The 23124-nt window shown below is 41.6% G+C and overlaps 2 protein-coding genes across 6 annotated transcripts; one reads left to right on the top strand and one right to left on the bottom strand.

Annotated features, from left to right (window-relative positions):
- Positions 1-1817: 1817 nt before the first annotated feature.
- Positions 1818-14027, top strand: TVP23A (trans-golgi network vesicle protein 23 homolog A). 4 transcript variants are annotated; one of them, XM_054842560.1, is made up of 8 exons: positions 1819-2079; positions 2160-2239; positions 2405-2510; positions 6841-6877; positions 7913-8002; positions 11108-11233; positions 12701-12830; positions 13257-14027. In XM_054842560.1, the coding sequence occupies exons 2-8, from the start codon at positions 2182-2184 to the stop codon at positions 13334-13336; spliced, it is 627 nt and encodes a 208-aa protein (XP_054698535.1). In that variant the 5' UTR covers positions 1819-2079; positions 2160-2181; the 3' UTR covers positions 13337-14027. The 4 variants fall into 4 exon arrangements, with proteins under 4 accessions (XP_054698534.1, XP_054698535.1, XP_054698532.1 ...); XM_054842557.1 differs by having other exon boundaries at positions 6841-6985; XM_054842559.1 differs by lacking the exon at positions 2405-2510 and having other exon boundaries at positions 1818-2079; positions 6841-6985.
- Positions 14028-14157: 130 nt separating this feature from the next.
- NUBP1 (NUBP iron-sulfur cluster assembly factor 1, cytosolic) lies at positions 14158-21256 on the bottom strand. 2 transcript variants are annotated; one of them, XM_054842555.1, is made up of 11 exons: positions 19866-21256; positions 19690-19791; positions 19465-19601; positions 19084-19152; positions 18496-18528; positions 17620-17710; positions 17150-17304; positions 15952-16062; positions 15727-15829; positions 14911-14994; positions 14158-14325 (listed from the first exon to the last, which is right to left on the bottom strand). In XM_054842555.1, the coding sequence occupies exons 1-11, from the start codon at positions 19966-19968 to the stop codon at positions 14273-14275; spliced, it is 1041 nt and encodes a 346-aa protein (XP_054698530.1). In that variant the 5' UTR covers positions 19969-21256; the 3' UTR covers positions 14158-14272. The 2 variants fall into 2 exon arrangements, with proteins under 2 accessions (XP_054698530.1, XP_054698531.1); XM_054842556.1 differs by lacking the exons at positions 18496-18528; positions 19084-19152.
- Between the last annotated feature and the right edge of the window lie 1868 nt (positions 21257-23124).

Raw genomic sequence — 23124 nt, 5'->3', positions numbered from 1 at the left:
AAACCCTACAATTTGTTAGGACAATCCCTACAGTGAATCAGTGGAGACAAGCACTGGAAGGAGGGAAAATTAAAGAAATATTTGTCTGTTTAAAAATTAAAAAACAAAACACAGGTTCTGTTTCTTTTTTAGTTATATCATTTCATCTCTAATGAAATGAGTTAGCAGCACCAGAGTAGTAAATCAGATATATAATGTGACAGACTAATTGTCACCTCTCCCATAGAAGCATGTACTGTTTTATCTGATAAAAAACATAGCACTCAGTTATTTTCTGGTGCCTCAGAACAAAAATGCAACAGCTCAGACAGTACAGCAACATTACAGAATTACTGACTGCAAACCATCAGACTAACTGGCAGAACTGTGCTGGGAGGTGAAAGAAGAGCCAACACAGTAGCTGAGTAATCTGGCAGTCAAGAAGATGCGAGACCTCCTTCCACTGCTTAATGCTTCTGTTACTGCAGTTCCGGGAACTGCTTCTGAGTCAGAAGCCGGTTCTGTCCGAGTTATTCTTAACGCGTTGCTCAGAAGCAGAAATGCATGTTCATACAGTAAGTGGAGGTCAGCTTCAGGTATGCATATAATTATTTAATAATTGTATCTCATGATAGCTCTCAAAGAGTTTATATCTTCTTTGGGAGTGAAAGCCTACTTAGATATTTTAATATTGTAGGCTACCGTGAGACTTCCTATCAAATTACAGACTGCCTATTCAGTTTTTTAGTGAAAGTCTGCTGTACTTACTGACACACTATAAAGTGTTGTTTTAGCACTACCACAGCCAAATTATGACTAAGACAATATTAACATTATTAGTCATAAAATACCTTTTCCCCTCTACAGTTACAAATCCTACTAAGAACAGCTCTACCAGTTTTTCTGAAGCATTAGGTATTGTCTTGCTCTAATACAGGTCTTGCACAAAGCTACTTTCCAATTAACGTTTGTGAAGTGTTCACCTTAGTAACTTCTGTACTTACTCAACAGATACTTTCTGTATTAGTTAGATGTTTTAGAAAAGATTAGCAAGTTATTATTTTGCAGGCTTATTTAATGCTAGAAGCTAGTCAGATCTACAAATTACTGTGATTTATCAGATCGTCTTTGATCCTCCACTTCATACTTAGCTGACTGGACTGTCTCCCATGATTGTGAAACCCTTACCCCTATCCTGAAGCTCAGTTGTCTCATTTCCCTTTCCTACTTCCTTAACTCTGCTGCATAATCCATCTGCCATTTAAATAAAAGGAGAAATCTCTAACTAAAGGGCTGAGTTACTTACATTACACTAGTAGTACATCCACAGTATTGCAGTCATACTGGACTGCCCCCCAAAAGCTGTATCGCCACAGGGGTGCAGGGCCCACTGTGAGGCAGGGGACAGCACAGGAGGTTTGGCCCAGCACTGACAGGACAACAGGCTGTTGGTATCAGCTGAAGCGCATATCACATTTGTACATGTACCTTCACCTTCCTCTCCACTACTTTTTTTGTTTTGGGGTTTATCTCACCACAAAACCTAAGAAGCCGTGTCCAGGTTAGTGCGTTTGGTGAGCAAGCAGCTGTCACCAGCTGAACAAAGGGCTCTGGCTCTGCCGAGGCCTCCGGCTCCTCACACCTGCAGCAAGGCCCACTGACGAGGCCCGTCTGGCCGCCCCGGCCTCGGCAAAGGCAACCGCTGAGAGCCTAACCGCGACGGGGAGGAGAGTGGCAGCTAAAGGCACCTCAGGGACACGGACGCAAGGGAGGAGGCAGGTCTCCCCGCCGGGGCCAGCACAAGCGCCAGTTTAACTGAAGTTGTGCAGCTCCGAGGCGCTGCCAAGCCCCGAGCGCGGCCCAGGTGAAGCGCAGCCGGCCGCGGCCTCTGGGCGAGAGGGAGCTTCGCGCTTCGGCCCGCTCTCCCCTCCCCGCCGGGGAGACCCCCGGGAGGGCAGGGCCGGCCCCGCCACGGGCTCCCCCGGGCAGGCGGCAGCCCGGACTCTTTTCCATGAAACACCTCCCGGGCCCTGGCAACCGCCGCGCCTGGCAACTGGGCTGCAGGGCCGGGCTGGTCGGCTGAGGCAGAGGATGAAGCAGGTAGGGGCGCCGGCGGGCGGTGCGGAGGGCGGTGGCGCGGCTCCCCCGGTCCCTCCCTGCTGACGGGCTCCCCGCCGCAGGCGCTGGTGGACGACACGGAGGATGTGTCCCTCGACTTCGGGAGCGAGGAGGACCTGGCGCTGCGGAAAGCAAAGATCAGGTAACGGCGCGGGGAGCGGAGCGGGCCCGGCCCCGGCGCGGAGGCCTCAAGGTCGCCGCACCTGCCTGAGGTAACCGGGTCTGGGCAGCCCTTGCTGCTCCAGCTGGACTGACGCACTGAAATACAAGAAACTCCATTTAAACACTTAATTCCCATTTTTTACAGAGGGGGTGGTCAAGTGCTGGAACAGGCCGCATGGGAGGCTAGGGAGCCTTGGCCCGGGAGATGCTCAGCGCTGGGCAGCCAGCCCCAGCTGCCCGGGCTGGAGCAGGTGAGGCCTGTGGCCCTGCCAGCCACACCACAGCTGCGAGCATGACTGCAGGCTCAGCGTTGGCCTGGCACTGGGAACAGAAATTTTTCATACCCAAAGCCAATATCTCACACAAAAAAATCCCACCCAAACAATATTTTTGTTAGAGCTGGGGAAGTGGAGAGAGCTCCCACCTTCAGCAAAACAAACTGTGCAGCAGAGTGCTCTCGCGTTGCATTGCACACCCAGCCGAAGGGAAACGGCAACTTATTTGCAATAAAACTGTCATGTTTTCCTACCATGGGATGTGATGTTATGTGGAATATCGTGTATGTTATCCCTGTAGCTGTTGCCTAAGAAAACCCAACCCATTGATCCATCTCATCTGTCAGGTTAAACAGTGTACCGTTACTTTACCAGAGGTGTCACTCTGCAGCTCTGTCCACACAGAGGTCCCAGGCGACAGAACTGTTGTTCCATCAGTGGCTCTTGAAGAATCTCCAGTCAAGGACTGTTAAGAGAAAAGCTTTATGTCAAACGGAATTATACATATGCATGCGCTTGCCAATAATCAACTGATTAATATGGGTCTCTTCCCTTCCACCGTGCCCCAGTTTACCCTGGTCCATTACAACGTTAATATTTCTCGTAGGCATAAACAAAGAAAAATAAGAGGGGTTAAGCCTAACGCAAATGTTATCTGAGATGCACAAACAAGTAATTGCATCTCTTTACAATATAATTACTCTGTTTTACTCGAGTCTGGTGAAGCATTTCTGCCCTTCCAGTGCATTGGAGTTTACAACTACATGAGTCAGCCATAACACTAGATTAACATTCCCAGAGTTGCTTGTTTCTGTGCTTTAGCAGCAGCACACATTTTAAATGAAGGTTTATATTTTGGTGCAGTCTTGGAGAATATAGCCTAAAGGATTAAACTAAACTGGGAAATACAGCTTAGGAAGGTCTTGAGCAAGCAAGCCACAGATTCAGTTTATTGGACTAGAGTTAGTGTGAAGTGAAACCACCCTGAAGTGTTTGTGGGAGGTCCACAGTACCAGTTAGTTTACTCTAGAGAACTGTTCCCACTGGTTCACGCTACCCGGTAGTATAGACAGGCAAAGTATCAGTAAACCACACTGTTAATTGATCCACTTTGTGTAGATACTTTTTTCATTTGAGATTGCTTTTCTTTCTTGCCCTCATTGTGACAATACTAAAGATAATCTAATACTGAAAAATCTTCTGCTATAGAATACAGAAATGAAATTCCTTACATTGTTCACACATAAGTTTGTTTTTATATTTCTGAAGAATCTTGTGCAAACAAGCCTGGAACACACCTGTGTGCTGCAAAATTTTGTTGTCTTATTAGAGGGCATAACAACATGTTCCAATCATTTGTCTTTAACTTTATCCCAATTTCATATATCTTGAGCTTGGTTAGAATTTGCATAAACTATGACAAGTTGCACTTTTCTGATTCTCCAAGGTATACGCAAGTGCCCCTTAAAAGCAAAAGGTATGTGGATAGCGATTTAGTTAGTGACTACTTTCATAAGAAGGTTAGGAAAAAGATAACTTACACCATCTTAGCAGTTCATTGCAGTATAGGAACATTTGATCTGGAACAGTTAGGAGCATATGATCGCTTCTTTTTCAAGTCAGCCAGGTAACACAAGATGATTATGCCAAAGACCCTGTTTGTTCAAAATTTGCCTGGATATATCTGAAGTACCAGACAGAGGTATAAAAAGCAGAATGTAGAGTGCTGCTGTGGCACTTCTGAGCAGGTACCAGGAATGATTCTCCTGCGGTTCAGTGGAATACCTTAGGGTTGACCCAATTTGATTCCTTACTGTGGGATGCAACTAAGTTCATAACAGCTCGTTCCTATCCTAATAGGCATCATGCTTGCAGACTGAACAGAGGTTATTATAACAAGAAAAATGGTAATCATCTAGCCTCAAGGCTCCACTTATACACTATATGGATGTTTAGATGCAATGAGATAACTAAAAGTCCAAGCAAGTGTCTTGCTATGCTTTCAGGCGCAAATGTATGCCAAGCAGAGCCAGTGGTTTTTAGTTACCTTTATCCTTTACTGGATTTAAATGCAAAAAAAAAAAAAAAAAAGTTATTGTGTTTTAAAGCCTATACTGTCTTCCATTAGTAAAAAACAAAACAAAACAAAACATGTTAGTTTATATCATGATTTTTTAATGCCATCATATTTCTGGAAATTAGTTTTTTAAAAAAATGTATAAAGTCCAATTGAATTCAATAGAAATGCATTCACTTAAGAAAAGCTGTAAAGGTTTTTTGTTTCAAAAAGGATGCAGATGGTTTAGGTTCAGGTTTTAAGAGACAATTTTATCTATCTTGGATTATTACCTTATTAAAAATTCTGTTTGTGTATGATAGGAGCTATAAGTTCCATCTGATGTGAGGAAGTGAACAGTTTATTTACTGGATTCTGTTAGTTTCAAATTTTAATTTGTTTTTAAAAAGCATAAATGAGTGGACATTTTTTGAGATTGAGAGGGTTGTCCAAAGAATGAGGTGCAAGTTTTGATATATCTCTGTATTCCTCCCCTAGGGCAAGAACCTACAAGTCTGTGTCTTTGGCTTGGCTAGCCATATGCTTGTGAAAGGACTGTTCCTCTGTAGTCTCAATAAAGTGTTTAGTGCTGTAATAAATGTGAGCCTCTTGCTCATGTATTGGTTTTTTAGTAAACACCCTTCAAAGTTTGATATTGGAACAGATTCAGCATCCAAACAGTAATTCATCATCTGACTTCCAAAGTGAAGCACTACTCCAAAGTTACTTTCACATCTGAAGCACTGTTATAGTTATAAAAGCTCTATCCACTCTGATGCATTTTAGGGTTGCAAGCTATCAATAGCTTGTATTGACATAAGATACCACTTACGTAATGGACTCTTATATTTTCTTGAACGAGATCAAGACTTGAAGTAGTAAGACACTATCTGTTTTTGACAGTTCACAATATTCTCTGTGCTCCACTCACCCACCCACCTGTCTGCTTAGGGCACAAAAAGCTCCTTTTGCTTAAAATGTCACATGTTTAGTTTTAAGTCAGAAGAGGTTTTTGGAAAGTTTGAGGTTAGCATGGGCATGATCAGGAATAAATATAAACTGCAGCTGTGTGTCATTGTTGCTTTTCCAGTCGTGTGTGTAGTACTACAAGCACAATATTGCCATTACAGAATAGAAAAGTACTAGAATAGTTAAACAGCTATAGAATAATATTACAATAAAGATATAAAGATAATAACTATTATATTTTAAATCTAATTATAATCTAAGTTTATGATAATTTTATTAGAATATAAAATCTAATAGGTGAATAGTTAATTGTGACCTAGGCCATACTACCATTAATTGTTTACAGAGGTAGAGAAGCTTAATGAGACAATCTGACTTTAAAAAAAAAAGTCTTATTCAGAAACCAAGTTTTATTCACTCAGCTTCAAGGAGAGAAGTTACTTAAATGCAATAATTGCTAGTTAATTGCCACTTTAATTATCACAAACACAACTGTTCAGAATAAGTTTTTGTACTTGGCATGTTATCCTGAAAATTGTACTGTGCTCATTATAGCATTCTCCAAACCCTGTCTTACTGTACAGGCCTATATTCCATGCCATATATAGTTACTTCTTCCGCTGAAATTCCCCTTTATTTTGTTACAGACAAAATGTTGTTTGATGAACAAAGCACAAATATCTAGTGAAATTAATGAACATTCATTCATAAGAACTGTTAGATTCCCAAATCGCACTCCCTCTGTAAAAGGAAGTGTTTGGTTTCAGACATTACATATGAAAGTTTATTTTGTCTTAACACCCAACAGCTATTTTTTGTTTGGGTTTTTTTTTTTGGTTTTGTTTCAGAGTTCCTGTTCTTGTTTTCAAAACAATTCTGAAAGGCATAAGATCTGTCTCAATTCTTTTGTGCCTTGCAATGCTGATTTATTTCATGAAACAGTGAGGATTTTAGGGTACAGTGTTGAACACAACCAGTAAGTTCCTTTATGTAGTACCAGAGAAACTGGTAAAAGACTCCAGATTTTGTTCTGTCTTTGAGAAAGTTTTGACATGGACAACATATTCCATCTTTTAGCTTTAGATGGAAAGTTGGCTACTAGAAATACCATTGCTTTGATAACAAAGAAATACATCAACATATGCAATAATAGCAGCTACAAACCACAATACCATTATAGACTAGAAATATTTGTGTTATACTGTATTGTTAGCAAATACTGTCACATTCCTTCTTGTCCCATAACTTTCTAAGTGCTCTGTGTTTTGGTTTTTTTTCTAGGCACCCACTGGCCACGTTTTTCCACCTGTTTTTCCGAGTGAGTGCTATTATTACCTACTTGTTCTGTGACTGGTTCAGCAACAGCTTTGTTGCCTGTTTTGTCACTATTCTCCTCCTTCTATCCTTTGACTTTTGGTCAGTTAAGGTAAGATGACCCTGAATAGTAATTACCTTTGAAAGTATTTTGTGTGCCTGCTATTAATAAAACACAAAAGGAAATATGTATACTGACAAATGGCTGAAGTGACAAAGACATTGTGATCTGTTGATTTATTAATAATTTTCATTTTAACTAAGACATTTACATATCTTAGTTACTGTTTATCACCATGTTCTCTATGGCTGATGGGAGCTACTAATATGGTGAGAAAATTGCCTTGACATAGATAGATTTGTTTGTATGCTTTCCTCCTTTAAAAAAAAAAAAAAAAAAAGGAATAAAGTACTCCTAGCTTTCAGTAATGGAGGATGCCAAAGGATGCCCAAAGCTGCACTACTGTGCCCAGAAGGCTCCTGGGAGCCCAGCTGTGGCACCGGTGCCCTAATCATGTGCAGGCAGGTGGGTCAGGCCAGCCCAGAATCCCAGGGGCTCCGCATGTGGAACAAGGCTTTTGTTTTGTAGAAGTGAAGCATTGATGCATCTCCAGGATATTGAAAACTTCTAGTATTCATCCAGGTGCAGCAATATTTTCTTCATTTGCTTGATTCCATGCAGCTTACTTCCTTATAATTTATCTTCCATTTTCTCAGTGTTTTTTTGTTGGCAGTTCTCCTCTCAGGAAATTTGTTTATTGGGGGCTTCTCCAACTAACTGACTTAGAAAAGATACATACTGTAATTTCTTACCTAAATCAATGTTATTGTGTTGTCATATTAGAAGAGAACAGGCCTCTAAATTTGTGGTAACCCATCCATCCTTAATGACTGTTGTGCTCAAGCTGGCACAGCTTTTATAACTAATTTTAGTATTTGATAAAAGAATATGATTTCCAGACATGCTTGCATTTTTTAAAAATATTAGTCTAACAAGTGAGTTATGCAGCTGATTAATGAAAATGTTTGTCGTCACTAGAATGTGACAGGAAGACTCTTGGTTGGTTTGCGTTGGTGGAACCAGATTGATGAAGATGGAAAAAGCCACTGGCTGTTTGAAGCAAAAAGGGTAAGTATGTTAATGAAAGTAGGCAGAAGACAAACAGAATCCACAGGAAAGCTTATAAAGCTGATACTAAGACAAATAAAGTAACAAATAGAGTGCCTTTGTAACAGTTACTTTTTATCCAGCTTCTATAGAAGATACTGTAAGTATTCAGCTCTAAGCATACCGGATTGTCACATCCTGGAAGCATTCAGAACAAAACTGGTCTCGCAACATTGTCATCATATGCATCAGCAGAATAAATATTCATAATATGGTACTATTGGTATGAAATGTTTCTGGTGATTGTATTTTATTTTCTAGTGAGAACATCTTGTAACAAATGCATCTTCCCATAGTTAATCCCAATGCAGACTCCTCTTCAGGAAAGATCTATGTTGAAAGCAATGCTGAGTAGTTCCAATTCAGTATTTAAAAAAAAATGTTTTATTTACACTCATGGAATACAGTGAGGAATAGAACCCAGATCACAGAGCATTCTGATACTGCTAGTGCTCCCCCAAACACCCTGAGCAAAAAAAAAAAAACCAATAAAATGGCACTTCGCATTGCTGCCAGAGTCAAGACTGCAGGTTTTTGCTTTCGCTTGCTAACATTCTCTCTACAGCCCCATTTAGGCAAAAGCCTGGCAGGACACTTCAAGTGCTGCTCACTAGGACATTCCTTTCAGGCAAATCCAGCTGTGCACACGGCCTGGGTGCTGATCCAAGCGTGAAATGCTCTGAATGCGCAGGCCTCGGGTGCCCTCTACCAGCCCTGCGGCCACTTGCAGAGAACACAGCGAGGCAGGAGTGCAAACCAGCAGGGTGGGGTTGCACATCATTTGGAGTATAACACGTTAACTTTCTTCCTGTAATCTAAGTGAAACCTAAAAAGAGAATATAGGCAAGCCCACAAGAAAGTGAAGAAACCAGATGACTTTCAGAGTTTCTTAGTTTCATCAAGTTGAGACAGTAAACAAGAGCTTTCTTAGCACTTAAAAGCAATCGCATCCATAAAATGACCTCCTGACCTCAAAATTACGGTAAAGTGAGCAAGCCTCGTTCACTTATTACAGTTTGGTAACTCTAGTCTTGAAGTACAAATTTGACTCATCTGTATGGTCTGAAGCCTTCCAAAAATTCTGGCAAATGGTAGGTTGATTAACATGAAAATCATAGTATTGCAAAAAGGAACATACAATTAGAGTGGATTGTATTTTTGTTATAGCTTATCTGTGAGAAATACTTTGTCATGGCAAGGTCCTGGAATACACATGATTCTCTTAGTTTCCACTGTCAGGCATTCCCCACCTCCTTTGCCAATCCTCTAGCAATTTTTTAAGTTCTATTCCTTTATGGGTGAATTTGCTTAGAAATACTCCAAGTCACTCACCAACAATAAGCAGCTAATTCCTGGTATGCTGCTGATGCAACAGAGGTTCATTCCTATCTTCTGCTAAGGATTACTGGAAGAAAAGTAATTCTACACTTCTATTCCAAACATCACAACTCTCTCTTCTCTTTGGGATGCTTGCAGCCTTTTGTAATCTTGCTCATCAAGTTAAGTAGGTCTTTTAGGTGCAGTGTTCTCAGGTGTATTGACTTTTTTTTTCCCCCTCCTAAATAGTTAGTGCTCATGCAATGTTACTGTTGGGTAATTTGTCAGTAATTTGGGATACAAGTGATCAAACCCTTTTATTGACTCAGAGTATCTGTCGTCTTCTGGATCTACAAAGGCATAGAACATTATTCTGTGGACCTCTGCAACATCACTGGTTTAGAGGATACATGAAAAAATTTAAGACTCCTTGTAATTATTGCATCTTTCAGGGTTTTCTTAGGCAAGATAGAGTAACTTAACTATTTACAAGTTGAATTCCATTGTTTGCCTCATGATGGATGGATGGATGAGTCTTATTTTTACATAGAGAATTCAAGATACTGAAAATGTAAAAGGCTTTTCTGTTTTCAGAGTGGAATAGTCCACAGGGTTTTCTTTTCCACTTGTGAAGCTTGTATTTCAGAAGCTAGCTCTAGTGGTGGTTGAGCGGTCTGAGGTTTAAAGTGAGATTTTGAATTCTGGTCTCCTAGGAAAGATCAGAAACTTCTGAACAATTCTCTTTCTTGAGTTCATCTTTAGTGCCGGGAGTTAACAATGAGCCTTTCAGTGTAGATAGAGATGTGTGAGTTGTGCTGACCTGAAGAAATCTTCAACGAGGGCTTTTTGCAGCTGTCTTTGAGGTGGTTTTTTTTTGCTCTCCCTGAAGAATGCAAATAGAGCGCCATGAATAACAATGCCTCTTTCAGAGAGATGCTAGCAGTTGCTATAGTGTCCAACACTAATATTACAGAAGAGGCATTTTTGAAGCCATAGGTCTTAATTTATAGAACATCAGTAGAGTTCATAAGCAAAATTGAAGTATTAGTTTATATAGTAGAAAACTAAGCTTCACACAAGATTTTAACTAAGCTAAGATACTGTGTGTTTTTAGGAAAGTGTTTGGAAATGGGCACTGTTAGGAGAATTTCATTGTCTGAACTGGAACCAACTGATAAGCACTTGCAACAGCTCATTGCAATTTCCACATTATATACTATACATTTTCTGATACTGGGCTGATCTTTTTTCCCCCCACACTTTTGATTTGAGAACAGGGTGCATATTCTATGTCTACGCTACAGACAGTGAAGTACTCATACTAAGTTCTGCTTGTAACACTGTCTTCCATTTCACACTTCTCTAAGGCCTTGGTAAAGTTTGAATCTAATTTCAAAGTTAACTTCATATTTCTGAAGTTAAAAAGCAATTGTCAGTGTAACAGAACTTTGACTTTAAAATACTACTAGTCTGTAGTGTTAGTGGGAGCTATCATTGACAAAAGGAGTAATTATCTCATTTAAATGTGAACAGGGACCAGAACATTTTAAAAAAAAAAAAAAAGCTGTCATGTACAGTAGGACAGGAGGCAGAAAACTACTTCTCTGGTTATTCAATCTTCCATCCATGCCTACAGTAAGTGACATTTAGGTAAAGAAGCAATTTTGTCCATTCTTCCTCCTCTGTTGATTTGTTAGTTACTGTGGAGTTTGTCTTTGCGACTAGTAGTTTCAATAATTTTTCTTCTAGGTGCCTACAGTAGCTGCCTCAACAGAAGCTGAAGCTCGAATCTTTTGGCTTGGTCTCATTATCTGTCCAGTTATTTGGACAGTGTTTTTCTTCAGCACCTTGTTCTCCTTGAAGCTGAAATGGCTGGTAAGTCTGGGGGTACTGAAAGACCTATGGCTGACAGACAACATTGGTAGAGGGAAAACCCAGATCTGTTAATTTTGCAACAGTCTTTGAATCAAATCTTCCAACAGTACAAAAAAATCCACTAATAGCCTCAACAAATCAGAGGAGTTTTCTGCAGTCAAGCCCTGCACTCTGGAATGGATTAGTAATTTTTAGCCCCATTTCGGCTAGGTTATCAGGTTCAGCTCCTTCATCTAACGTGAGAACGTTAGTGGTTGGCAAAATTACAGACTTCTTTTTAACTGTAGCAACTTACTTTTCCCCAACTTAATTCAGTCAAAGGAAACTAATGGGAGAAGACAAAAAAAATGAACCAGTGATGCTGGTTTTCAGGTTTTCATATCTCCTTGCAACTTGAATGTTACTTGCTCTTAAAAGTACGGATTTTAGATCTCTGGTGCCTTTTGAAAGAACCGGTATCATAGTGCTTTTGTCAAGTTCCTGGCCATGCTAAGTACAATTTCTTAATTCAGTTTGAAGATATAAAAAGTGTCTTGGACATGTGCAGCTACATAACTAGTAACAGCCAAGATTACATTTTATTATTAAATGAAACAGGAAGTTCAGCCATGGGTGTGAATCAATTCCAAATCATTAACTGTTTTCTAGTACCCAAACTGGCATAGCTAAAGAAGCAATAGTTAACATTAAACCAGCAGTCTTTCTCCATGGCTCCACCTCTATTTTTGAAAACCAGAGAATGCTAAACTTAGAGCTGGTTGGGGAAGGAACCCTAACCAGCACCAGCAGCAGGTTGCTCAGGTGCTTGTAAAAGACAGGAAACAGATGAAAATACAATAGCTTCCAGGAAACTCTTTCTGAGGCTAAAACTCCCATTTTTTGTAAGTTATTTCATTACTCAGTCATCAGATGGGTTCTGCCTGCTGCTAAGCCTTTAGTACCACAAAAGGATCTAATTATTTTCACTGCCTGTTAATGTGAGATACTGATTCTTATCTATCAATGCTCTTTGTAAATCTGTAAGTTACAGGGTCTTCTTGTTTGTATATAATAAGGCATTTGTCAGGTAAACAAGCCTGCAGGTTTGCTATGTATCTGGATGCAAAACTTTTAGCTACAAATCAGGCTTACAAAAAGCAAAATTATTACGGAATCAGTTGAATAGGTCCTTTTTTGAATAAGTGTTTTTAGGAAAGTAATGAAGTCTTTCAAGATACAGAATGGCAAAAAACCCCCTTTGTATCAGTGTTTTGATACAAGGAGAGGCATTTTGTAGAAAGGAACTATTGTTTGACATGATTGGATCTCTTTAATGGCCATTTATTATTGGAAGGAATATTCCTCTCTTATAGCATGTATATCTAAATAGTATGTATACATATGTACACACGTGTGTATATATATTCTACACATACAGTCTATATATAGCAGTGTATTTGTCCCAGCTGAAGTTGTGTTTGTCCACAGGCTCTTGTGATAGCTGGGATCTCCCTTCAGACTGCTAATTTATACGGCTACATCCACTGCAAATTAGGGGGACAAAAAAGCATCAGCAGAGTAACTTCAAGGTTTTTTGTCACAGCAGAAGCTCCCAAGAGTAAGTACTGAGTTGGTCTGTCAGCTCCAGCATGTGAAGTATCACGTACTGACCCTGCCTCACACTGTTGGTTTTGGTTCTTTCCAGATCTTAGTTCCCCAAATAACTCTGGGCAGGGCTCTTTTGATTCTCCAGTAAGCCTCTCCAGTGGAACTCGCTCGGAGGGGCTATACCCCTGTCACACTGGTCTGTGTTCAGAAGCCTGCTGAAGCTCCGCAGCTGAGCTGCTTCCAAGCCCCATGAAGAACCCCTCTAAGTTAAATCTTCAGAGAGATGCCTTCTGGGGTATTGCAACACCTCTGCCTAGGCACAGCTGGAGAGTCATCTTCAGCCCTCAGGCTTCCACCAGGCTCCTCCGGCTTTTTATAAAAGATTCCTACACACTAGGTTATGCTAACACCCACGCTTCCTGTGTTCATTTTACAGGACGGACAAGGAGAATTTCAGAAGACCCCACTGAAGAACATAGAAAGACAGGCACTGGTAATCCAACAAGGAAGAACTAAAAGGAGGAGCAGTAAAAATACTCATTTATGAAAGCTGTTCTTCATATGAAGATATTTCGGTAAAGCTCTTCTAGAATTATGCTTGCATGAAATAACAAGGATTTTATGTCATTGGTGTTGGAATCTTTAGCTTTCTGAAAGGCTTAGAGCCTTGGTTACTTAAAAGTTAATCAAAAAGTGGTTTGTATAAGCACAAAAACAATGCTTACAGTTTACACAGAGCACGCTTTCAGAAAAAAAATCTGTCAACCAACCTGAAACTGTTGGATTCTCTTAACCAAGAATTAGAATGTATTCAAAAGACAATGCTGATTTCTTTAATTTTCAAACTACAATGAACAAAATCGAACTGCCTTTCCCTCTTGTACGCAATACTGATTTCTCAAGGCTCTGATTCCTCAAGAAAAAAAGAGGAATTACAATCACAAAGGGCCTCTTTGTTATTAAAAGACACTAGTCAAGTAGAACGAACAAAAGTCATGTAGCACATTCACACGGTACCTGTGTGAAGCAGCCAGTTAATAGTAAAGTATGTTAAATCTTATTCTGATACCTGTAATAAATAAAATATTGTACTTGGACTATAATTAACTTGCCTAAACTCTAGGTTTTTACTTTAAAACTGTATGCCAATTATTAAGAAGGAGACTGTACTACACTGAATTTCATTCTAAATATAGATCTTTACTGTGACACCGGATGTGGGCTGCACCTGTGTAACACAGAGGAAGACTCGGTTTTACACTTTTCTAGCAAGCTTTGAGACCACCTGTGAACTACAGGAATCTAGAACTATGGAATAAAAAACCTAAGGCAAAAACTTTTATATTAAGAATTTATTTGCAATATAAAAAAAATACATTCCTTCTATTAAATCAAGGCATAAGTTACTATTCTATAATTAAACATGAGCTACATCTTTATTCCATTCATAGATTAGATGATCTTTTCTTCTTGAAAATGTTGTTGATCACAGTATTCCTGAATTCCTGCAGAGACACGAAAAAAGTAGTGTAAATAATGTTTCAGTTGCACATCAGGAGTTAGTTACTGCTGCATCACTCTGTCCCCTGCTGGTACAAATATCACAAGTTGGGCCTTTATCACAGTGAAAATGGCTTCAGGAATTTCCCAGCTGTTTGCATTTTAAACTGCACATCGCCTGCTCTGTAGATATTCATATGGGTTTTTGTGCAGTTACAGTCAGAGGTGAAGGCAATATTAGCCAGCTGTATCATACACGGCTATGCGTGCCCCTCAACAGGCCTGCTGCAGAATCTTGGCACTTTTTTGTCAGTGCAGCTACACACACATCTTTTCTGAAAATTGATGATTGAAGCCAAACATGGAAACCAGATTCTAAATACAATTTTTTCATCACATTAAAAGCCCGTCATAAGTGATGCCCATAATGAAGAACATAGTACTTGCATCTGTTATTTTCATAACTGCTGTGTGCATCTACTGTTTTTATTATTTGTGGCAGAATAGCATAATTCTGTTTAGCACCTTTATATATTGCAGGAGGGCTCAGAACTGAGAGGATTCATGTGCACAGTGATTTTCAGACTTACTTTGAATGATGCTTCTGTAAGATAATGTAGCTGGAGACTCAGGCGCTTCAGACAAGAAGGACTGGCCTTTGTCACAACTTTTGCCTTGAAGGACAGGGAAAAACATGAAAGCAAAGCAATGGGAAAAGAGGAACTTTTCTTTATTTTACCCTTCATCCCACTACCAGTTACGCCCTTCCAAAGAGCCACTTGTGTCTACTCCTTTTAAGAAGCCCTTGTGTCAGTAATATAGCTGGAATGACAGCTTACAGTTTTACAAAGGAATACTATTAGCAGAAACCTTCGGTCATTATTTTGGAAGTACTGACCTGGTCCTTGATGTCATTGAATCGAGTATTAATTGCTAATAGTGGGCAAGGAACCAAGCCTTCTCACCATCCACAACAGAATTTGTGTGATGCCAGTAAGAGTGAAGTTAAAGCTCTGGTTTTAATGCGTAATGTCTAAAAGATACTATTTTTTCATAGTGGTTATGACTTTATTCTACCTGCACTTCCAGGTGATTACCCCAAAGAGAAAGACATGTTGTACTTGACTATGATTATAGAGCTGAAAAGGTGCATAATCTAATCTTAATCACAATTAAGTTTCAGACTAAGAAAATTATCCTAGCACTTTCCTCTTTTCACACCATGTTATGTCTCAGTTCCAGTAACTTTTGACTCAAGAAAGCGTTCTATCTAAAAGTGGGTATTTACCTAAAAGACAAATGTTGAATATTCTTATTTATCAGTGTCCAAGTCAGGATTTTCCAGTAATAACATCAGTATAGGAGGAAAACCTTGTTTTAAATGTAGTGCAATACAGTCACGTTACCTATTTGAGGATCTAGAGGCACTTTACCCAGGAGGGAAACATTTAAGTTCTGGCACATCTTCTCTGCACCTCCAGTAGTTGGGGGAAAAATCTGAGATTCATTCTGGGACAACATGAAAAATCGAGTTAAAACACCGCACTTCTGAGAACAAGGCACTTTTGGAGCAATGTTTTTATACAAATGATGTCAAGATAAAAAATACAGTAAGATACAGATAGCCTTACCTTACACTTTGGACATATAAAGCCACTCATATTTTCCACAACACCTATGATTGGCAGTTTCACTTTATGGCAGAAATTGATCTCCTTCCGAACATCCTGAAGCGATACTTCCTATAAATATTAGGAAACACTGCTGTTGTTACTGTAATGTTTTAAAGCTGAACCTGTTAAGTCACATCCTTAGAGCTATTTTAAAGTTCATGATGAGTTATTACTGCTTTTTATAGTTTGAAGAACATAAACCTGTGTTATGTGCTCTACTGACAATTCTATGGGTAGCAATAGCACAGGTACAACGGGTCTAGCTCTGTTTTGAAATCTGACTTAACTCTAATAAAGGTTCAGCCATATTTATATTTTACTTCCTATATTAATCTCATATCTTTAGCTCTTTAAATGTAACTTTTTCACATTTTCAGTTTAGAGAAGGGCCCTCAGCATTCTCAATGGAGCAGGCAAGGACAAGAACCACCAGGCTTACACTTGTTATCCCTTTTCATATTAAATTTCAAGTAGCTTATCATCCCCTCACACTTTTCACAGACATGTCTGACCTCATTCAGTGCTCCTGTCCTCCTCCTCCTCCTCCCTATTGCCCTCAACATTTCACTTCCTTTACATTTTATCCTTTCAGCTGTTGTGGAAACACCAGGTGTCTTTTGTTAGCTTGATCTCCCATTCCTTTCCAAACCAAGGCTTTAAAACCTACATCTGAATTTGATGCATTTTGAGTTTCAGCTCTCCAAGGGCTGATTTTTCTTTTAAAAATGGACATCACAAAGTTGCAAAAGGCTACCTCACGTGGTGTCATACAGTGCACATCTTATCACTTAAAGATATCCCTTGAAAACTAAACTTCTTACTGATTTCTGAAGATTAAGCCACTGGTGAGTAAATTACAAATTCACAACGATGTGAACTCTAATCTCGAAGAAGGAAGTAAAGCCTTTCCCCTCCCCACACAGACCATGGCAGCTTTTGATTGTGAAGTGCTCAGTGGTTTAGTGACCCATTCAATCCCCCACTCCTCTGAGACCCTCAGCTAACTCAGAAACCAGCCAGCTGCAGGCACAAACCCAGAAAGTCAACTCCCTTTCATTCTGTACCATCACTTCTCTGAAGTTAAACAGAGGCTCTAACCCAAGGGTTGGCTTTAACTGCCACAATGCTTCTATCCATGGAAATCAAGGTCTCATACCTGTGGGGTTGTGATTATAACAGCACCATCTATGTGCGTTGCACTGAGATACTGCACAATGGATAAGTGCTCATCTGACGTCCCTGGAGGCGTATCTACAATCAGGTAGTCGATTTCACCCCAGTCCACGTCACGAAGAAATTGTTTGATCAACCCTGAAAGAAAGCATAAGAATGTGGAAGAGAGAAAAAAAAATAAATTATAGTCTAGGTATGCAGATTCTTCTGGCTTGTCAACTTAGGTACAGAAATGCCAAGGTATTTTGCCGCAGCTTTAAAAAAAGCCAACCAACTCAATATAGCATTTGACCTTCTAACTTCATCAAATGAGTATGTTCAACTAAAGAAAATAACCATTCACTCATTTTGTCCTATAGCTTACTATACTATATTTACCATATTAATTAAACAAGCTCATGATACTAAATTCTTCAAGTACATAAACTGTTGTTGAAAACACTTGACACGTACCATTTTTTTTTGGTCCTCTCCAGATGACAGCATCATCAGGACTACTAAGCAAGAACCCCACGGACATGACACCTAAGTTTTCTTCAACATACTAAAAAAGAAGTAGAGAAACTCAGCCGAGCATACAGAGCAGTAAAGAAAGAGTAGATAAACCAAATCTAAACCCAGATTTTATAGAAAAGGTAGTTGGGGGGTGGGGTAACATTAAGAAAATAAAGGCAGAGAACCGTATGCTTCTCTTCTATCAAAGGGCGTTGAAAACTACCGTTTTTGTGCAACGCTCACCAACTACATTCACAGACTGAAAAAAAATCTAGTTGGAGTAAGGTTTACAGTGGTTTACAGAATCACTGGAGACAGCATAAAAAGCAGCTTTCTCTCTCAGCATCAAGCTGTCATTTTAACTGCATATGTACTAAAGGTGATCTTTAGATAACCAACACTCCTGCAAAACTTCCCCTGCATTTTCTAAAGATTAATGAGGGTTTTGCTGGGTGTAAGATACTTTTTGCCTGTTACTGAAAAGGTGACATGCTGTACAGCTGCATGATAACCAAAAATAATGAAATCAAGTAACTTATATTTATTGCCCATAGCACAGTAGGAAAGTCAGTAAAAAAAAAAGACACTTAAAATAATGAAACTATTTTAGAAATGTAGTAGTATTATGATTAACAAAAGAAATTTAGCACTCTGATCTATATAGCCTTTATCCAGGTTCCACAGAATGATGGATATTCCATAGAATCTGGATATTTACACCATTAGGAAAACAGAAGTACCCCCTGCTTCTCCCTCACTCGTTTTTCACCTTAAAAGACAGTACCCGACCCAAACAAACCCAACAAACTTTCTGAATCAGTTACACCAGCTCACCACTGGAGACCATCCAGATCCACTCTGATGAACCTGAGAATTGAAGTGATATATAAAATTACATTAGAAATAAATACAGACATTACATAAAACACGAGCCTAAGTCAGAACTGAGTACACAGATATCCTGCCTATAGGTACAATACTGCTTTGCTGGAGCAGCTTAGTTACAAAAGGGCAGATCTCTGCCCTCTACACTGCAGAAGGGCCAGATCTCCGTTAATACATAAACAATAACTGTTCAACCCTTTTGCAAGATAATTTACCCATGACTTTGTGTATTTATACAAAATGTTCTAGGGTTGATAAATAGAGTCACGTTAATATCACTTAAGTTTTAAGTAGTCATGAATATGTGGTCTATACGCAGCATAAGTTGGTTTGCAGAACTGGTCATCCTGAAACCTGACAACTCTTTTACAAACTAAATTATGCTGAACTTCTCCATCTCACCTTCCTTATTTCCCTACCCACTGCCACAGACACTTCCCAATAAGCAGTCCTTTTAAAAGCTTTAAGTCTACAAAGCCCTAAGACATTAACAAAAAAATTGTGCTGAAATCCTTGAAACAACATGATTTCACTTACCTGCTCTCCTTCCAGACCCATCATTTTAGGGATTGACGGCCCACAGATATCTATGTCCAGCAGAGCAACCTGGAAAACACACAGGCCACCCACCCACCCCACTGGAAACAAGCTCCCACGGGGCCGTTTCCAAAGTCTAAATCGTGCAACAAAAACACCGTCGCGCTCTGAACACAGGGAACAAGCTCAAACCCTTACGAGAAGGGGAACGCGGTCAGGGCAGCCACAGCCCCGCTGGGTTACCCCAGGTGCGCCGCAGGACAGGAGCGGGGGGCGCTGCCCGCCCGTGCTCGCCCCCGGCAGCTCCCCCCGCCCGCGGCTCCGGGCCCCCCCCACCTCCCCGCTTCGAACCGCGGCGGCCAGACGCCCCGCGCAGCCCACCTGCTTGGCCTCGTCCGCCGCCAGCCCGTGAGCCAGGAGGGCGCTGAAGGTGCTCTTGCCCACGCCGCCCTTGCCGGAGAGCACCAGCACCGTGTGCTTCACCGAGCGCAGCCGCTCCCGCAGCTCGGCCAGCTCCGCTGCGGGGTCACACGGCGCCGTCAGCCGCGGCACGGGCACGCCCCCGCCCCCCCGCCTCAGCTCCCGCCCCCTCGGGGCCTCCCTCACCCGGGTCCGGGGCGGCGGCGCCGGCAGCGCAGAGCCTCTGGTTGGGGCAGCCCTGGCAGGCGGCGGCGCTGCCCGCTTGGGCGCTGCTGGTCCCTGGGCAGTCTGCAACGGACAACGAGAGCTGGAGCGCGAGTGCCGGCCGCGACCCGCCCGCCCCGCACGGCAGCGGCCCTCACCCTCCGGCCGCGGCCCGGCCGCCACCTCAGCCATAGCGCCGCTATGCGTCACCTCCGCCGGGCGCGAAAGAGGCGGGGCTAGGAAAGGGAGCCGCGTGCGCATGCGCCGGCGACAGCCGCTGCCGCCAGGGGGCGCTCGGGGCGGGTCCGAGCGGGCGGGGGGCAGCGCTGCGCTCCCGTAACAGCCGCCGGCTGCGCCCTGCCCGGGGAGCGCGGGGCCAGCCGGGCTCGTCTCGGCACGCAGCCGTGCGGGGCCGCGCTCTGCCGGGCACCCCTCGGCGGGCTGCGAGCACCGCCCTGGGCATGTCGGTTCCCGAGAGACCCGCGCGGGTGGGTGGCAGAGGAGCCGAATGAGAACCGGTCCTGCCTGCGGCGTGGTTTTGAAGCTACGCTGAAATTTCTTCGCTAGAACTGCATCAGATACAAGCAATTGACAACAGTGCCGCGAAGCTATTTCAGCGCCAAAATGTTATGTTAATCAAGATCTCTGCATCTCCTACGAGCTAACCCATGGGGGATCGTGCGGTTCACCCCGGTCAGCCGCTAGAAGGGGATGTACTCAAAGAGTTGGGTCAGCTTACCTCGTAGCACAGCATTGTACCGCTGTCAAGGAAAGCACTACAGATTAACACACTTTACTTCTGTAGTTCAGAAGTTTTATACCTAGGTGGTATATAATTTCAGTAAAATCATGCCATTGCTATATTTCATAGTAATCTTGAATATACTAATTTCTGTACCTTGCTGGTAGACAATTTATATTAATGTAACGGGTGCATTCACTGGGAAGATTATTCTACCTGAAATTGTCCAATCAACTTCTGAGCAATCAGATAGCCACTGCATTCAGTACGTAAAAAATAATGAAATAAAGTAATAATAAATTAATTTTCCAAACCGAGGAAGCATGTGCCAGCCTGTGATGTAATCTGGACCATAGCACTGGCCACCTTATCCCCGTCGCTGCTCCCTTTCTGCCTCTGACCAGGCTGTTCCCGAGCACGGCTCTGTCCTCTCTTCCATTCCTAACATCACAGCCTAAGAGCTGAATTACAGCTTGCAAACATCGGTGGTTATTCCTCGCACTGCTCATCACCCCAGCACAAACTGACGGTGGCCCTGACTAAAAGCTGTGTGTAAGCTGCAATTGGAAAACAGTCACCCAGCTGAGAATCCCCAACAGGGAAAACCTTACCAACACTCAGCAAGACAACTCCTGCCTCAAAATGCTTCCAATCTGCATAGAAATGAGCCCTAAATCGCAGAACCACATCTAGTCTTATGAGGAGGAAAATGTTTTTCCAAGATCTTTGACAATCTTTTCACCTTCCCTTCATTTTCCTGTTACCTGTGTGTAAAGTTCTCGCAACGCCGTTAGGATTAAACCAGTGCAGACTCCCAACCATTGCAGATGCAGCAGTGGCCGCCCGCATGGCTGTCACACGAGTACAGCTTCAGTGTTCAGAATAAGGCATTAAATAGTGTAACCTCTTTGCATCGGAAAATGCACACAATACATTCACGTCCTTTAAAGAAGTTTACCCTTTTTCTCCGGGAGATGCATGTAATAGGGATGAGCCTCAAAACAACATCCCTCTTGTCGTGGTTACCTCCCGTGGGACAGACTGACTGACTGACTCCTGGGGCAGGGCCCGTGCATTCTTGTTTCAAACCACTGATGGCAACTCAAGCTTGAGAGAAAGGGAGGTCGGGGTGGTGGTTTTGGAGGAACTGTGAGTGAACCAACATGTTTCCTGCTCGCCAAGACCCCTCCAGCACTTTGAGGGTGCTGTAAAAAGGGTATGTTTCTGATTTAAGCACAGTCAGGAGTCTCAGGTATTCCCATTTCTAACTGATTAATGCCAAAACTTGATTGTTTTAACATACAAGTGTTTAAGTTACTATTTAAGGCAGTCTCACCTCGGAAACACAATATATAGAAAAAAATATCTGTTAATATTTGTAAAGGTACCAGCACATCCTGGTGTTAAATCTGTCTTTTTGAGAGAAAAATGCTGCAAAGATACCTTTTTATGAGCGCTCTCCAACAACCACAAGTTTTTTAGAATGAATACTCTGAGGAAAAAAACCCAAACACAACCAAAACCCAAACCACAAAAACTTCTGAATAACTGTTCACCTGCAAAAAACCCTAGGAAAAAAAAATCTTAAAATACATTTAATTAATGTATTTGAGGTGTTCAGCCTCTGTTTTTCAGTCATTAATAAATAGGCTATTGCCCATTTTCCATTCCAAGTATATTTACCTCAGGTAAAGCTCATCACCACTTCAGACTTGTACAACTTACTGCTTGGTAATTAGCTTCTATGGGAAACTAATGAGAAAAATGTTCTGTGGAAGTGGATCCAAATGTTTAAGCAAATTCGAATGTTGGGTGGGAGGAACTGGCCAGTAAGATGCATCTGAGAAATTTATCCTGTACCTTCCCTGTGAAAAACTTGGCTCTGCTTTAGACCACAGCTCAGTACAGCACTTTAGGTCCGTGCTTCCTTTCAAACATATGGATTAGATTCACTGATGTCAGCAGGACTTTCCACATTTTAAACTGAGGTACGTGTTCAAATATTTTTCTTTTGGGGCCAACAGATCCTTTCCTGTTCCCGAGGTTACATTCCCCACAAAAAGCACCAGAAACGAAAAGTAAATCTCTTCCTCAGCACCCCCCTTCCTCCGAGCCACAAGGGCTCTTCTTGCAGGGGCACCTGGGCAAAAAATGGGCTTTATATAGTGTTTGAGTCAGGCTGAACTCAGCGGTGAGCTCTGCTAGCACTCTTGCGGTCTCTCATGCCCAGGAGTAACTTTCCCCTCCTGGGCAGCTGCTGAGAATTAGTTCCATCAGTTATTGCAAGAGAAAGTTATTTGTGTGCGTAAGCATTTGCAGTATCAATCTTATCCTGATTAGACGCCTCAGTCTGGTGCCTGCCCATGGCGTGTCGCTCCACTGCCTGTACCTCACCTCCCTCCAGTTAGCACCTACATTTTTATATGTTTTAAACGTCAGAAGAAGATAAATCTAACTTACAATGACCATTTATTTAAAATTACCTCTCCTTTTTTTAGCTGGGATGTAATGTTGTGCTAGCTTTCTGAGACAAGATATACTGCAATGTAATGCATATAAGTACATAGATATTTCATTTCCCCAAGCTGAAAAAAGTTAACAAGCTGTTTCATAGTTACGTATCTGGAGAAGAAGAAACATTGGTAGTTGTCTTGCATTCAAACTAGAAGAAATCT

The sequence above is a fragment of the Grus americana genome, chromosome 15 (assembly GCF_028858705.1).
Source record: "Grus americana isolate bGruAme1 chromosome 15, bGruAme1.mat, whole genome shotgun sequence".
In the NCBI taxonomy this organism is placed as follows: domain Eukaryota; kingdom Metazoa; phylum Chordata; class Aves; order Gruiformes; family Gruidae; genus Grus; species Grus americana.
Note: the sequence above shows the minus strand (reverse complement) of the source record. Positions and strands in the feature narration are given on the sequence as shown.

Coding starts and splice junctions, on each gene's coding strand:
- NUBP1 (XM_054842555.1), bottom strand. CDS start 19,968: ATGCGCACGCGGCTCCCTTTCCTAGCCCCGCCTCTTTCGCGCCCGGCG. Junction 19,792..19,865: donor GGCCGGGCCGCGGCCGGAGG/GTGAGGGCCGCT, acceptor TGTCCGTTGCAG/ACTGCCCAGGGACCAGCAGC. Junction 17,305..17,619: donor GAGAGGACCAAAAAAAAATG/GTACGTGTCAAG, acceptor GCTTTCTTTCAG/GGTTGATCAAACAATTTCTT.
- TVP23A (XM_054842557.1), top strand. CDS start 2,182: ATGTGTCCCTCGACTTCGGGAGCGAGGAGGACCTGGCGCTGCGGAAAG. Junction 2,511..6,840: donor AGCTGCCCGGGCTGGAGCAG/GTGAGGCCTGTG, acceptor TTTTTTTTCTAG/GCACCCACTGGCCACGTTTT. Junction 6,986..7,912: donor TTGACTTTTGGTCAGTTAAG/GTAAGATGACCC, acceptor TGTCGTCACTAG/AATGTGACAGGAAGACTCTT.